Source organism: Perca fluviatilis, chromosome 7 (assembly GCF_010015445.1).
Source record: "Perca fluviatilis chromosome 7, GENO_Pfluv_1.0, whole genome shotgun sequence".
In the NCBI taxonomy this organism is placed as follows: Eukaryota; Metazoa; Chordata; class Actinopteri; order Perciformes; family Percidae; genus Perca; species Perca fluviatilis.
Window position 1 is genome coordinate 17129853 of NC_053118.1, and position 16949 is coordinate 17146801.

The 16949-nt window shown below is 40.2% G+C and overlaps 2 protein-coding genes across 6 annotated transcripts; both read right to left on the reverse strand.

Moving 5' to 3' along the window:
- Positions 1-807: 807 nt before the first annotated feature.
- On the reverse strand, positions 808-5642 carry LOC120562786. Of its 2 annotated transcripts, none has more exons than XM_039806671.1 (5): positions 5184-5642; positions 2815-2928; positions 2282-2374; positions 1916-2048; positions 808-1789 (listed from the first exon to the last, which is right to left on the reverse strand). In XM_039806671.1, exons 1-5 carry the CDS (start codon positions 5562-5564, stop codon positions 1590-1592), a joined length of 921 nt encoding a protein of 306 aa, XP_039662605.1. In that variant the 5' UTR covers positions 5565-5642; the 3' UTR covers positions 808-1589. The 2 variants fall into 2 exon arrangements, with proteins under 2 accessions (XP_039662605.1, XP_039662606.1); XM_039806672.1 differs by lacking the exon at positions 5184-5642 and adding an exon at positions 3571-3979.
- Positions 5643-7939: 2297 nt separating this feature from the next.
- On the reverse strand, positions 7940-14152 carry LOC120562788. Of its 4 annotated transcripts, none has more exons than XR_005639843.1 (4): positions 13623-14152; positions 10365-10480; positions 9351-9480; positions 7940-9203 (listed from the first exon to the last, which is right to left on the reverse strand). XR_005639843.1 is itself a non-coding variant. In XM_039806674.1 (4 exons), the coding sequence occupies exons 1-4, from the start codon at positions 14034-14036 to the stop codon at positions 8968-8970; spliced, it is 873 nt and encodes a 290-aa protein (XP_039662608.1). In that variant the 5' UTR covers positions 14037-14152; the 3' UTR covers positions 7940-8967. The 4 variants fall into 4 exon arrangements, 1 of the variants encoding a protein (XP_039662608.1); XR_005639842.1 differs by lacking the exon at positions 13623-14152 and adding an exon at positions 13118-13605; XR_005639841.1 differs by lacking the exon at positions 13623-14152 and adding an exon at positions 13118-13603 and having other exon boundaries at positions 10365-10457.
- Between the last annotated feature and the right edge of the window lie 2797 nt (positions 14153-16949).

A 16949-nucleotide genomic window follows, 5' to 3' on the forward strand; every position in this document is an offset into this window, starting at 1 on the left:
ATGAACTGAGAGTCAGCACTCCTGAGTGGTGATGTCAGGGTGAGTCAGCCAGCCAATGCATATTAAGTCATTTTGGAAACACAGATGTGGCTGAGTATGTGTGTGTCTGTGTTGACACAAAGCTGTGTAGCCAGTGTCAGTTAAGCTCTTCCTCATGTGCCAGTTAACACTGATTCACACAGTTATGTTAGTAAAGAAACACACCGTCTGGATGTTTAACACACAGTGAGTCACGTACGAGCACCACGCACATGATCTGTAGAAAACCACGGGATGGACAGAAGTGACTGGTTGACAAAAAACGGAATGATTTTTTTTAATTCGAAGATCAGTCTTAAGTCCCACCAAAAAAGTGGTAATGTAGCGTTACTTGTTTCATGTCTCTTGATCTGTACATGATAGCTGAAGTATATAAAATGAATATATACCTATTATTCATCTCATTGCTTGAGAGCTCTCAAGTGAAAATGGCATAGAAGGGTGAAGAACGTACATGACAGTGAATTGTGCTCTTTGTGGCTCATTTGTTCAGTCTACAGAATGTTGTCAAATAATAGGAAATGGCCAGAGCCCACCATGGTTACATCTTTTCTTGTTTTATCCAAAAAGTCTGTTCACTGACAAAAACAAAAGTATTCACATTTGAGAAGCTAGAATGTTATTTTTTTTGGTCAATCAATATATATGCCGTTTATTTGTCTGATTTATTGTTTCAGCTCTACAGTATATGTGATCCAGTCTGCAGAAACCTGAAGGTTTTCAACCTCCTTTAAATCGGGTCAGTACAAACAAAAACATCATAAATAATTTGTGTGACTCTGAATCATGTATTATTCTCTGCATTACAAGTGATTGTCATTTGAATGCAGTACACAACAAACAAGCAGCCGGAGGTCAACAGGCACATGCTGTATTATCCAGTCCTTGTGTGGAGTTTATACTTAATTTATCAGCATAGTGCACCACCTTGTGGACAACGTCCAGCACTGCGCCTGGTAAGTAAGAAATTTGTCCAGTAATTTGTCTCTTGGGTTTTAGGACAATAGGAGACTTACTGAGAAAAGTGACTATGTATTTTTTTTTTTCATTAAGCCATTCCAAGATTTTCAAATTCACAAAGAACGTCACCTCTTTACATAGCTAGTTGAGTAATGAAACCCATACAAAGGGTCCAGCTTTACATACTTTATATGAACCAACTTCTTTTCTTTAAGATTTTTTTTTTATTCAAAAGAGATTTGAGGACTTTCAAAAAGCCAACATCAAAGTTTCAGCTTTAGGGCCAAATTATCTCTTTACACATTTGCTCTTGAAAATATGGGCATCACTATACAGTTTATTCACTAAAAAACAAAAGATATGTAAGAAGATATGTGAAAATGCCCTTAGACCTCAGAGGGTTAAATCAGTGACCAAACAGGAGAATCAGGTGCCTAAAGTTAGTAGTTCCAACTACTGAGGGCTTGGTGCCTTGCGCAAGTTCTCAGCAGTCTTTATTGTCCCATTCACTAATCTGTCATCCACCAACTCCTTTCCATGAGAAGGTGAAAAGAGACCGCTAGCCCACGACAGTGACTGAGTCCACAGAGTCATGTTGAGTCCTCTGGTTCATGAACGGCCACAGACGAGCTGGGTTCTGAAGGGCCTTCCTCCTCGTCTGTAAGGCTGAGTCGAGGTCTCTTGGATGGTCTCTTTACTAATGTTGGTTGTAGGAGCAGTAGTGGACTGTCCAAGGGGAAGGTGTCGGTGCACACACCGCAATCTCTGCTGGGCATCTTCACCTGGGTAGCTTCAATGCACAGACAAAGAAATAAATAATTCTGTCAGTTGTGTCTACAATAGCTAAATGAATGAGCAGACACTCTTTTAGTAAGTAAAAGCAAAATATGACTTGATCACATGTAGGACTACAAACCTTTACTTCGAAAGGGATTCTGCAGAGTTTGCATGGATAGCTGTGTGCCGACCGATTTTATCTTCGGGGGGTCAGTTTGGGAGGCTACGTGTCTTACAGGAGGCAAAATTCGACAGGAACTGTCAGCGGTGCCCTAAACAGCAACACAGGGAACAGCAACACTTTCATTATCACAAATATTTCAAACAGGCTTAACAGTGTATTTATTTGGGGGTATTTTTAATGGCAGATTTGGTGCACTAGTGTTTACAGCAGCAGGAAGGTGTACGAGGATTTGACTCTTAATAAAAATGCCAGTCGCTGGAGGGGTCAACAGTGCAGTGTGAACAGTACCTTGGGAATATCTACTATAGTATTCTTACTTACAGGTTTGGGTTTCACACTTGGGTCTTGCACAGTCTGGATTGATCCTCCCTCATTGAGCCCTAATTCTGAAGCACATTCCGCTTTGACGTATTCCTGTGGTTAGGACACACAAAATACAACAAATAAGCTGCATTTCTCTTGGATTTTTCAGATCCTTTGGTAATACATGAAAGCTCACCATTTCTCCTTAGAAATATAAGCCAGCAGACTGTATCCGCTTATATGATACTCTATTTTTTTTTTCTCCCCTGTGATGAAATTCCTGCACAGTTAACCCCTGTTATTCAACACAGCAGTCGCGTTTTTAACTCTACATCACATAATGACTTTGAAAGAAGGGGCGGACAAAAAGTGTATTGTGAGTTCTCACGTAATATGCAAATCTCGCATAGCCGGACATGCGTCCACAGCGCTGCAGAATAGCAGTAACGTTAGCTGCTGGGAGCTAAACAATCGGCACATGTTGCACAGTATTGCATGCAGTCTTTCTACACAAATAGGTTAACAGTGAGACACACTGAGCATGAAAATACCGTAGTCGCTGGTGGGGTCAATAATGCAGTGTCGGATATCACAATATCATCAGGCTCTGATTTCATACTTGGGTCTCGCACAATCAGGATTGATCCTTCCTCCGCTCTTATCCCCTGTGAAATCAGGAGACATGTAGCATGTAAACAAAATGTACACACGTGCACATGATATCCTTTTGCAAGACAAATCCCCGGTTGTGTAACTGTCTCCACGTAACAAAGCAACTTAAACGCAGTGTCGTTTACCACTTAAAACAACAACGTTAGCTAACGCTACCAAGTTAACTGAGGCCAGTGGTTTGGTGCCCTTACCAATCAACCTGTAAAAGTAAAGTTAACGTTCTAAACATACATCCACATGCACACTTGTACACTGGTCAACATATTGTGATCGAAAAGCAATCTAAAAATATTTTGAGCAAAACCATTTGCACGCAAAACGTTAGCTAGAAAACGTTACATTTGACTGCGACCTTAACATCAGCTGGTATTAATCACTCAATCCACATCCACAAAATTGTTCCACATCTTGAAATGCACAACATCATATTTCAAAACAAAAGAAGAGCAAAACCATTTGAAAGTTAGCTAAATAAGTTCGCTTTCACACTGTATAACTGCTGTATAACATCACAGCTTTAGCTGGGTTAGCTTTAGCTGTAGGTTAGCTACAACCTACATATCCCCACTTCAACACTGGTGAAGTTACATTGCCTTGTTTATTTTGAATATAATCCACAACTAAATCACACTTACAGGTTGTGGTTCTGAATCTCCAGGTTGGCCTGACAGAGTCGGAACTGCACGGTCTTTCAGAAGTAATCGTTTCGAAAATCCTAAATTGAACTGTGGCCGGTTCAGGAAGCAGTCATCCGTAAAATGAACAGAACACAACATAAGGTTGGGGTTGTAGTCCTGGGGAGTAGTGTTAAAAATAAATTTTAACCAGTGACTCTTCAATTCATCGTCTTTTGGAAGATGAAACAGAGGAGATTTCTCCTTGCACTGACGAATACAGCGTCTCCGAGACATGGATACAACCATAGACAGTATATAAACATACAAGGATACAACTAGCTAGCTAAGCTCCCTCCAGTGGTTTTGAGGGCGTGCCACAGGCCACACACAATAGCCACACACAATAGCCACACACAATAGCCACACACAATAGCCACACACTGGCAGCTAGGCGAGCATTAACCATAGACAGTAAACGTAATAGACAAAGCGACGCCGTAGACTTGCAACCAAGCCTCTCTCCACAACCAACGCGCAAGGGCGTAAATCCCAGGGGGGTCGGGTCAAAAAAAGTTTGCTATGTTATTAGTGTAATGTAATGTAACGTTACGATAGCTTGTTGGATAGAAATGCACCCATTACAACTAACGTTACCATGGCGATTAACCCTAATATCAGTTCTTATATTTGGGTTAATATTGAAGATCTACAGTTGTGTTTTGCTCAATATGAAGTTAAGTGGCTGATCAGTTAAATATATATAATCTGTCCCAGACGAAACCTATTTATGTGGAGGACGCAAGATCATTTTTAAATTATAATATGACCGCGAGGTGAACCTATGAAACTTAATCATATTTAGACATCTGACGTTAAAGATGTGTTGTTGTTGCCCAGATAAAATGACGGAGAAAAGAAAAACAGACATAAGATCCTTTTTCAGTAGGCCTACACCAAAACGCCAAGTAAGTACAATAAGTCCTCATATCAAGACAATTTGGTAACATCTTATGTGTGCTTTATGAATGGGTGCTTATGGAAATACTAAGGTCACTATGTCACAGGCAAAGCAGACAGAAATAACTGAGGAACAGGGAGACCAGGGACAGTCAGGTGTAGAGTCTCAGGTAAGTGTGTTGAGCTTAGTTCATATTTTTGGAGGTGTGTGGCTGTCAGGTAGCCTGACAAGCCAGACCCACATCAAGATGTTAGGTCTGAGAACTCACCATTGACAGAGCTCAATCCGAGGGGCGGGATAAATGGTTGTCTTTCAAATTCCCTCTGCAAGTAATATGATAGTGCTACAACCAGGCAGAGCAAGGTAGCGAAGCTATAGTTGATAGATTAAACTTTTGCCGTATCCGATCGGCAAAACTCAGAACACATCTTCCTTTTTCAAGAATGATTTCTGTGCCGTTATTTCTCAAAGAAAAGCTTAACTCCAAGTCTTCAAGAAGACCACTGTTCCCATCAGCAGCCATAAGCCCGCCCACCGACTCTATACACGATTGGCCTGACCAGAGTTTGGTTTTTCCAGCTCGCAAGCCAACGGAGAGTGCCTAGACCATGGATGTATAATATGCTCAGTTAGCCTACAGGACGAAAAATACATGGTAGTACAACAAACTTACCTCCGTAATATTGGTAATATTCCTTCCAACATTAGCTTTACCAGGACTTGCAGGGTTGTGGCACAACTTTATCAGAGCCCTTGGCTCGCTGTCTCTTTTATCAGAGCGACTTGTTGAGGCTTCATCGTGTTTCTCATCCTCTATCCACCTCCTATACACAGGCAAATCTCGTTCCAGTCTTGTTAAAAAGGTGACACACCGCCGACAAATCCTATTCGACACTGGTCTGTTTACTACCGTCACGCCAACATGAAAAAGTCTTTCGGATATACTTGGTTTCCCAAATCTATCGAAAATGTTGACTGAGTATTTGTGCAAGCCAACCATTCTCATATTCTGCTTGCAAAAACGGCAAAAGTCGTCTTGTGGCTCCATTTCCATTAGGCTACATTTACATCTCGATAATTTTTCAACCGAAGAAAGTCTCAGTTTATTGTTAAACTGTTGAATTATAAGACTGAAAATACGTAATTAGAAAGACTACACACTTCAATGTCGCACGGATGACGTCTCGCTGAAGCTACGATGTCTGTGTGTACCGTTTTATATATGTCAATGGATGTAACGTTACCCAAATGAGCAGAGGATCTTGCTTGTTCTTTTGCTTCTCTGCTGTAAACACTTCACCGGATAAAACCAAAACACATCAGGTAAGATAACGTTACATGTGTTGTGGAACAGAGCTAAGCCAGCTAGCTAGCGAGCAAGTTGAGCGTCAAGCTAGGTGACGTAAATTGTGTGAGACGAGAGATGTAGTTCACACCATTGACACACATATATATATATATATATATATATATATATATATATATATATATATATATATATATATATATATATATATATATATATATGTGTACACACAGAGCGGTTTTCAACTGTCTATGGTTTCACACAAAACTAAGTCGTCATATGACAAACCTACTGCTAACTGAGACTTTCTTCGGTTGAAAAATGATCTTTTAAATTATTTACGAACATCATATTTGTAATTCATGGCTCAATTAAAACGGGATCAAAAAATAATTTGCCTCTCCCAGTTCACTACCGTTCATATTTTTTCCGTCACCTCTTTTGGCATTGCCCACACACCAGAACATTTTGGCAAAACCTCAGCAGATTCATCATTGTTCATATTTATAAAGACTTTGCCTTATTGTGGAAGGATGCTATTTTTTGCTTTTATAAAAGTCATAGTAAAGATAAGATTTACTTCATTATAAATTTATTAATTCTTTTGGCAACATTTCACATTCATAAGTGTAAATTCAGCACTAAAAAACCTAGTTTTGTACTTTTTCTCTATGAAGTTGAACATTATATTAATCAGATTTCTGACTCGAACAACAAAAACGCTGTTAAAACTGTCAACATATGGTCCTCTTTCTCTTTATAATGGCCTATATGCTTCCCCTGGCAATCCTGTTTTATATTTTGTTTATCTTTTTATTGTTGTATGTTATGTATATTTTGGCTGTTCACATGTGATTTGTACCCTTTATTTGCAAAAAAAAAAAAAAAAAAAAAGAATTAAAAAATTATACTGTCTATGGGAATTATGAGGTCCACCGGAAGGGGAGGGACTTCGCCTCTCTATCGTCCAAAACTTTTTTCTCCTTCAATTAATTTATTGAAAGCATTTGCAGTTACAAACAACACATACAAGTACACATACACAAAACTACAAAATAAATACATAAACAAATCATATTCCAGGGAGTCTGAAAAGTCCAGCAAGGCTAATCAGTAAGCAGTCCCTAACAGAGGAGTTCCAATATCATTCAGTCACGTGATGTCACAAGTGTTTGCTATTATGTGCACAGTCTTCAGAGCTTTACAGTTCTTTGAATATCTTATGGAGTCCAAATATTCATTGACTTCACTCTCAAATGCAGGAAAGAAAGGTTTAGAGCCCCTGAACTTACATTTATGGATGTGATATTTGGCGACTATAAAGAAAAGATTAATAATTAAATATTTTCCTTCCTTGTCGGTCTTGCTCAACCACACCAAAGAAAATATCCTTAAAACAAAATGAGAAATCCGTAACGAAATAGGTTTGGATAAATTCAAGGACATCTGACCAGAATCTTTCTGTGTAGGAAAATTTCCAAAATAAATGGGAAATATCTTCATCTGACCTTTTACAGAAAGAGCATTCAGATTCCATATCTGGTTTATACCGCTTAAGCACACACTTTGCTGGGTAGAATCTGTGAATGAATTTAAATGTAACTTCTCTCACTTTATTAGTAAGCATATATTTGAAAGGCAAAGACCAAACGTTTTTCCAAGGGACAGTCTCTATTAAACTGTTCCAATATGGGATTATATAAGGAGTAGTAACAATATATTTTTGGTATAGAGTCCTAATTGTTTTATTTTTAGTCCGGCGCACCGCTGAAAAGCATAAACGCCCCACAGCTGTATGAGATAAATCCATATTGTGAGTCAGTGGCCATGGGAAATTAATGCCTCCCAGCAGCATTCTGATTCCAGAAGGAATTGCATCAAAGACAATTGCATATTCCCTAACCAAAAAAGGGAATTTGAAATGTCTGCAAAAAAAAAAAAAAAAGAAATCTGAATAACTGTACGGTCTGCCATTTGTGTCATAGAGCTGGCCAACAAGTAAAATATTATTCCTGTACCAGTTTTCAAAAAATAAAGATTTGTTTTTGAAGAGAATGTCAGTAATAAGCCAAATGTAATATCAACAAGGTGAGAAGTTATGTTTAAATAAGGATAAAACCATGTTAAAGCGAGTCAAATGCCTTTATAAAAATCAAGGAACAGAATGAAGCTGTTGTCAATGATAAACTCATTATAATCCAATAAATCCAGCACTAATCTAATATTATTTGCAATTTGCAATATGTCATTTCCTCATGAACCCAGATTGTGATTCATCTATAATAGAGTCTAACACTTCTTTAAATTTATTAGCGAAAACTAGTGCAAACATTTTGTAATCGTTAATTAAGAGAGTGATAGCCGACGCCAATTCTCTAGACAGTTTCTGTCCTTGTCTGGTTTCGGAATCAATGTGATGACACCCTGCGTCATAGTTGTTGGGAGAGCTTCTTTCTCTAAGCTCTCTGAGAGCTTAGAGACTTTTACCAGAAAGGGAGTTAGTAATTCATCAAACATTTTGTACAATTCAGCAGTTATACCATCACACCCTGGGCCTTTGTTGTTTTTGAGATTTTTTAAATCGCCTTCAACTCCTCCTGGAATATGCTATCATCACAGTAGTCTATCTTCTGGGGATATAATTCTACAAGATAAGAGTCCATACATGATTTAGTTGTTCCCTCGCAGTAATTAGATGCGTATAGATTGTTATAGAAATTATAGCAGTGGACGGCTAAGTCTCTTGGATCTTCAATAATTTTTCCCTCCACTTTAATTGATCTACAGTAGCCAGTACATTTTTACTCTTTTCAAGTGTAAAGAGGTAGGCTGAATTTTGTTCACCCTCTTCCATCCATCGTTTTCTTGACCTTATGTAGGCTCCCTTAGCTTTTGATTTATAAATGTCATTAATTTATTTTGTAATTTCTTATATTCACATCTTTCATCATTAGATACTCTTGTTGAGAAAGAAACGCTAGCTGCTCAATAACCTCGTCTTCAACTGCCAAATCACCACCAAACTTCCTGAGAAACTTCCCCAACTCATATTTTAGAAGCTCCCAATTTGTCCCATACGCTTTCTGAGTGTCTGCTTTAATCCAAAAGTTTTCAATCAATTCTTTGACTCTTTGTTTGACCCTGATCATGTTCATTTTACCCACGACAGTGACTGAGTCCACAGAGTCATGTTTGAGTCCTCTGGTTCATGAACGGCCACAGACGAGCTGGATTCTGAAGGGCCTTCCTCCTCGTCTGTAAGGCTGAGTCGAGGTCTCTTGGATGGTCTCTTTACTAATGTTGGTTGTAGGAGCAGTAGTGGACTGTCCAAGGGGAAGGTGACGGTGCCCACACCGCAATCTCTGCTGGGCATCTTCACCTGGGTAGCTTCAATGCACAGACAAAGAAATCAGTAATTATGTCAGTTGTGTCTACAGTTGCTAAATGAATGAGCACACACTAATTACTGTAGTATGTAAAAGCAAAAAAGTAAAGCAAATTAAACATGACTTGATGATATGTAGGACTACAAACCTTTACTTCGAAATTGATTCTGCAGAGTTTGCATAGATAGGTGTGTGTCGAATGTTTTCTTTGAGGGGTCAGTCTGGGAGGCGACGTGTCTTACAGGAGGCAAAATTCGACAGGAACTGTCAGCGGTGCCCTAAACAGCAACACAGGGAACAGCAACACTTTCATTATCACAAATATAATTTCAAAAAACACACGAAAGTACTGAATGCTTTGTTTAGAGTTGAGAGGTTGGGCTGTGGGGTGGACATCTGCTGGGTTTATGTTATGGATTGAAAGAAATGGGAAAAGCAGTTACCATTGCAAAGTCAAATTAAGTCAAGTCAAGTAAATTATACAATTATTTGGGGCTATTTTCCATCACAGATTGGGTGTACTAGTGAGTATTTACAGCAGCAGGAAGGTCTATAAGGGGTTGACTCAAAATAAACTACAATGCCTATTTTCATCATAATGAAGGAACTGATGCACAATGGAGCTCTCTGGCCCAGAGCAATGTGTATTATCACTTTGGCTACACAGACAAGTTGTTAATAGGATCAATTAATTGTTGGTTTTGGTCTTTTCATGCATGTTTGTCGACAATAAGAAAAAATATAGAATATCACCAGACTTATCCATTAACTAATCTGTGGCCTGACACTAAGACTGGAGCACTCTGGGATGAAGGAAAACATGCAACATTATTTTATGTAAATGTGGTCGTTCCGAAACTGCACCGGGACCCGAAGGACAACGCCAGGCCAATACAAAACGTCAAATAAACTGGACGGGTCCCGGTGACCCAAAGGACAACACAAGGGTTAAACTTCAGGAAATACAACACACAAAGAGAAGCATTGTTTAACGTAGTGTCTGATTCAGGAGCTAAACCATCCAGCTTATCTTCATCAGCATCTCTATACACAAATAGGTTGGCAGTGAAACATGAACATGAAAATACTGGTGTCACTGGTGGGGTCAACAGTGCAGTGTGAACAGTATCTTAAGAATAACTTAAGTAGTATTCTTACTTACAGTTTCTGATTTTACACTTGGATATCGCGAAGTCGGGATTGATTCTTCCTCTTTGAGCCTCAATTCTGCAGCACATCCCGCTTTGACGTCTTCCTGTGGTTTGGACACACAAAATACTGCTCATTGTTATGGGAAAGATATCATTATAGCCACTGTTTACAAATCTTCAGATGTAGGGACACTGAAATACGCATTTGTGTTTTTGTTTCTGCAGCCTGAACGAGTACGGTGCTTGCCCTCTTGATGTATCCATCTAGTAAGTGGCTCAGTGTGCCCACGAGAACAAGCTACAGGGGAGCGGTGATAACCATCAGCTAATTCAGCAGCAGCTATTTGTCAAACTGTATTGCGGCAAGTAACATTTGCTATAACTTTTTCGTCAATATCCCCAAGCCATTATGTCCTGTTAGCATTTGACATAAATCATGTAACTTAGCAGGCTTAACGTTAGCTAACATTATCTAGCACCCTGCAGATTTGTTGGGACACAGTCCACAGATAAAACAGAAGAAAAATAGAATTACAGGTTGACCTGCTTGTACTCGCTCTGTCCACAGGACAAATGGATGGAATGGAGTCTGGCTTCAATACAAGTTGTGGCAAACCCCATCTTTTTGGGGTAAGGTTGGCTGGGACATTATGATTTTTCCAAATAAACTGCAGCCATGTCTCTTTGGATTTTCCGATCCTTCGGTAATCAAACAGTAGACTTAAACATGATAACATGAATGTTCACCATTTCTCCCTCTGCAAATTTGCAGCCGAAAACACAACTCTGTCGTTGTTTTGACAACAGTGAAACCAAACTTCTAAAATAGCAATGTGGCTACACCTGCGACGCGTTATTATGGATCCCACAAGTCCCGCCCTAAGAAGCAGCCCGATTGGTTGGGGTTAGGCATTGACCTTGAGTAGTTAAGGTTAGGATAGCCGACTGGTCAGGGGTAGGACCTGAACAAATCGGGTTCCATTACCTTGCGTAAGCATGGATGCCTGTGAATGCTATTGAAGTGCGGAGTTTGCCTAGAAGCTGCGTAGGTTCAGAGAATGTCTAATAAGCAGAATGCTAGCGTGTTATGGGAAACAACGACTCAACCTGTAAGAAATCAAAAGGACATAAGTACTCGTTCATTCAACTTTCAACCTATAATCCATGTTGAACTTGCAAAAACCATCATCAAATATGAGATTTTTCAATGACAATCAAGAGAAAGAGACAAATTTAGCCGTCTAGCTCCACAGACTCCCATTCATTTTGCACTCGCCTGCGATCAGCCCCAGTGGAACTGCAACCAAATTCGGTACAATGGGGCTTAATAGGGAGTGAACAGGCTCTCCGTAGACGGGCTCTAGTGGGCGTCACCACACATTATATCAGGTGAAAAATCGCCTGATGTAATGTGTATCCCCTCTGTAACTATTGCTAGAAAAGAGCAGACATCTCCATATTATCTCAGGTTGTTCACTGTGACCTGGTAAACACTGAAAATAACACACATGACAGGACAGTCCCTTTGCATGTTAGGGGAGGGGATACACATTATATCAGGTGAAAAACCGCCTGATATAATGTGTATGTCTGTAACTATTGCTAGAAAACAGCAGACATCTCCATATTATCTCAGGTTGTTTATTGTGACCTGGTAAAGACAGAAAATAACAGATGATGACAGGACAGACCCTTTGCATGTTAGGGGAGGGGATACACAAAATATCAGGTGAAAAAACAGCCTGATATAATGTGTATCCCCTCTGTAACTTATATGGTAGACAGGTCAACAAAGCAGTTAACTGAAAAGCCATATTAAACTAAATTAAAAACAGAAATCACGTTAGAGGGCAGGGCGGGACGTGTTAGCAAAGACGAGGAACAAATATTGTTCATAAACCTGCATGACTCACATAGATAGGCCTATCAATCGGCCTATGTAGCTAAGGTGCATGTCAACATTGAACTTTGGAAAACACTGTTGATTAATCCACAATAATAAACAACGCATTAAACAATTCACACGTTGCCCTATGTAGATAAATGAGACCCTTGTTACTATGGAAAACCCTGTCAAGTCTTCCACGTCGCTATTTGTTCCATTTAAGAGGTGCAGCAATTAAACTCTGCTCTGAGTGCACACGCGCTCCCGCGGCCAGGGGATAAGTACCTTGGCACATGTTATGTGCTCCCCGCCCTGCTCTCTCTTCCTCTCTGTTCATCTCAGGTGTTCCTGATCTCTGATTGAGGGTGGCCCCGCCCCTGGATATAAGAGGCTGGGAGACAGGAATGCCTGAGGGAGACTGAAGCAGCTTGGATGGTTTCTTTTGTTATCTACTTTTTTCCTTTCGTGTTTTATTGCTTTGAGGATGGAGGTCTGGTAGTCTAGTTTTCGCGGCTTTGTTTCTGTTAGTTACTACTTTTAGTTTAGGGGGGGGTTCTGGGTCTGACGGCCTTTGATGGGTTGGCACAGGCTTCTTCCCTTCTTTTGTTCTTTTTGGCCAGACCTCCAGACTCCAATAGTTTTGGTTAATCAACCATACTTAAGTTGTGAATTATCTTTAATTAATCCTCGGTTTTGGTGTTATTCAATATGTTGACGGTCACATTTAGCCTAAGTTGTGTTTGTTTGCTGTGGCCGTAACAGCACGACTCCGCACTCTAGCCTGGATGCCAGCTGAATTTAGCCTCGCCCACAACATTTGAAATCGAGGTTATTCTCATAGTCCTATCATAAGTAGAAATTCATCAACAACAAGCTTACCTCTGTAATGCTTCTTCGCGTTATTTTACCGGTTGGAGTTAACAGATTGGGGGAAAAACTTATTCAGAGCCCTGGGCGTCATGGAGGGAGTAGGCTCCTCTCTTCTCTGATGCCTCAGATGAACACGCTTCTTCAGCCTGGTCTCTTTCGTCGTCTGTCCATTTTTTTTTATTTATTTTTTAACACGGGCATGTCGCGTTCTAACCGTGTTAAGTTCTGACAGGACCGACAAATGCGACAAGATCATGCTGTATTGGCAAAGATCGCCATGAGATCGTTTAAGCTCTTCTTCCAGCGTGCGTGCAGTTGAGTTCTGTTGACAAACTATGCGTCGCTCAACATACGTCACATACTCCGTTGCTCTGATTTGTTGTAGGTCTAAAAACCATATCATAACTGATGTTGCTCTCAGAGTAACTGGTGGGCAACATGTCTGCAATGAAAGTCAGGCTGTTCTGCACTGTTAATGGATGTTAAAACGTATGTAACAATACAACTAACATACCCCGGTGATGCTGCGTCGAATATTAGCTGTCCCAGGACTTGCAGGGTTATGGCAGAACTTTTTCAAGGCCCTGGGTGTCTTCGACGGAGTAGGCTCACGCTCACGGTCTCGTTTACCTGAACGACCTGTCATCGTTTCTACTGCGGAGGCTTCCTCGTTCTCTTCATCCTCCACCCATCTCCAGTACACCGGCAGGTCACGTTCAAGTCTCGATAAAAGGGTGAGACACCGCTGACAAATTCTGTTCGACTTTGCCGGTGTTTTAACAACCGCCACTCCAACATGCAGTAGTCTCTCGGCAATACTTTGGGGTTTCTTCTGTTTTTCGAAGATGCTTGATGAATGTGTAAGCACGCCCGCAATTCTCATATTCTTTTCGCAAAAACGGCAACAGTCGTTGGGCTCCATTACCATAACGTTTGTTGGCTTACAGGAGTCTCTCCATCAAACTTTTCCACAATATAACCATACCATGGATGTGATGTATACACGCGGAACACATGTGAAACATTTCCGTCGCTCTGACTACGTCACCTTCTTCGTTGCTCTGGTTGGTTGTAGCACTATCCTAGACAACAGTTTATCCCGCCCCTCGGATTGAGCCCTGCCAATGGTGTGTTTCCAGACCCAGCATCTTCTTGATGTTTATACAGTGCCTTGCGAAAGTATTCGGCCCCCTTGAACTTTTCGACCTTTTGCCACATTTCAGGCCTCAAACATAAAGATATAAAACTGTAATTTTTTGTGAAGAATCAACAACAAGTGGGACACAATCATGAAGTGGAACGAAATTTATTGGATATTTCAAACCTTTTAAACAAATAAAAAACTGAAATATTGGGCGTGCAAAATTATTCAGCCCCCTTAAGTTAATACTTTGTAGCGCCACCTTTTGCTGCGATTACAGCTGTAAGTCGCTTGGGGTATGTCTATCAGTTTTGCACATCGAGAGACTGACTTTTTTGCCCATTCCTCCTTGCAAAACAGCTCGAGCTCAGTGAGGTTGGATGGAGAGCGTTTGTGAACAGCAGTTTTCAGTTCTTTCCACAGATTCTCGATTGGATTCAGGTCTGGACTTTGACTTGGTCATTCTAACACCTGGATATGTTTATTTGTGAACCATTCCATTGTAGATTTTGCTTTATGTTTTGGATCATTGTCTTGTTGGAAGACAAATCTCCGTCCCACTCTCAGGTCTTTTGCAGACTCCATCAGGTTTTCTTCCAGAATGGTCCTGTATTTGGCTCCATCCATCTTCCCATCAATTTTAACCATCTTCCCTGTCCCTGCTGAAGAAAAGCAGGCCCAAACCATGATGCTGCCACCACCATGTTTGACAGTGGGGATGGTGTGTTCAGGGTGATGAGCTGTGTTGCTTTTACGCCAAACATAACGTTTTGCATTGTTGCCAAAAGTTCGATTTTGGTTTCATCTGACCACAGCACCTTCTTCCACATGTTTGGTGTGTCTCCCAGGTGGCTTTTGGCAAACTTTTAAACGACACCTTTTATGGATATCTTTAAGAAATGGCTTTCTTCTTGCCACTCTTCCATAAAGGCCAGATTTGTGCAGTATACGACTGATTGTTGTCCTATGGACAGAGTCTCCCACCTCAGCTGTAGATCTCTGCAGTTCATCCAGAGTGATCATGGGCCTCTTGGCTGCATCTCTGATCAGTCTTCTCATTGTATGAGCTGAAAGTTTAGAGGGACGCGCCGGGTCTCGCAGATTTGTAGTGGTCTGATACTCCTTCCATTTCAATATTATGCGTTGCACAGTGCTCCTTGGGATGTTTAAAGCTTGGGAAATCTTTTTGTATCCAAACCGGCTTTAAACTTCTCCACAACAGTATCTCGGACCTGCCTGGTGTGTTCCTTGTTCTTCATGATGCTCTTCCGCTTTACACGGCGACCTCTGAGACTATCACAGAGCAGGTGCATTTATACGGAGACTTGATTACACACAGCTGGATTCTATTTATCATCATTAGTCATTTAGGTCAACATTGGATCATTCAGAGATCCTCACTGAACTTCTGTAGAGAGTTTGCTGCACTGAAAGTAAAGGGGCTGAATAATTTTGCACGCCCACTTTTTCAGTTTTTTATTTGTTAAAAAAGTTTGAAATAGCCAATGAATTTCGTTCCACTTCATAATTGGGACCCACTTGTTGTTGATTCTTCACAAAAAATTACAGTTTTATATCTTTATGTTTGAGGCCTGAAATGTGGCAAAAGGTCGAAACGTTCAAGGGGGCCGAATACTTTCGCAAGGCACTGTATACTGTCTATGGTCTGGCCCGTCTGGCCATGGATGTGGGAACTGGCTTTTCAGGCTTGTACTTCAATGCAATGTCAAGCTGATGGGTGAAAGCTCTACCAATGTCTCTGAAATCAATGATGAGAGAAGACATCAGGTACTCTAAAGTTTCTCCTGGTCTGAGGCAGCTGTGCATCCAAGGAATTGATTTCTGTGATTTTAAATGTACCAACAAAGTTATTAGAAATATTCTATTGAAGGAATATTATTCTAATCCAGTAAAAAGACAATATATGATGAACGAATTTGGGGATGGAGAGGTTAAGAAAATAAGGAAAAGTTATATCTCATTTCCTCTTCTCCTGAAGGTAAAAGAGGTACATTTTTAAATTTTAAATGAAATCTACCCAACAAACGAATTTTGATACTAATAAGAGTTTTTTGTGTGAGTCGATGCAATCTTTCTGGAGAGATCTGCAGAGCTGGTTACAGACCAGGGAAATATAGATACCACCTCCGACAGTGAAGAATATAAAGTTTGGTGTTTTGTTGAAGATAAGAAGGTAGATTTTGCTCTCAACGACTTGGTGCTTCTAGGAAAACATTTTATACATGAATGTAGATATTTTAAGACCATATCCTCCCTGATCCACTGGAAGAATGAGTTCAATCTTTTGTGCAAGTCATTAAAACGGGGTAAGGATTTAAAAAAAAAAAAAAAAAAAAAAAAGCCCTTGAATTGATTTATTTATCTGAAACTCTTAATTTGAGATAGCCCCTATTTATTTTCTTTTATATTATTCTTTATGTTGATTTGTAAAGTATAAGCTCCAAGGTTTTGTTTATATGCTCGACCCGAGGCAAAAGCTCAGATTTTTTAGGTGGATTTGTGATTGTGCCTTGTTTGTATATCTGTATTCTGAAAGAATAATAATAATAATAATAATAATAATAATAATAAAAAAGTCAGGCTTGTCAATGGTCCCAACAGGCTGCCTGCCGAAATACGACTGCACGCCGCTAGAGGGCAAGGTTGGTCGGTCTAAGTTAGGTGCACCAATATTACCAT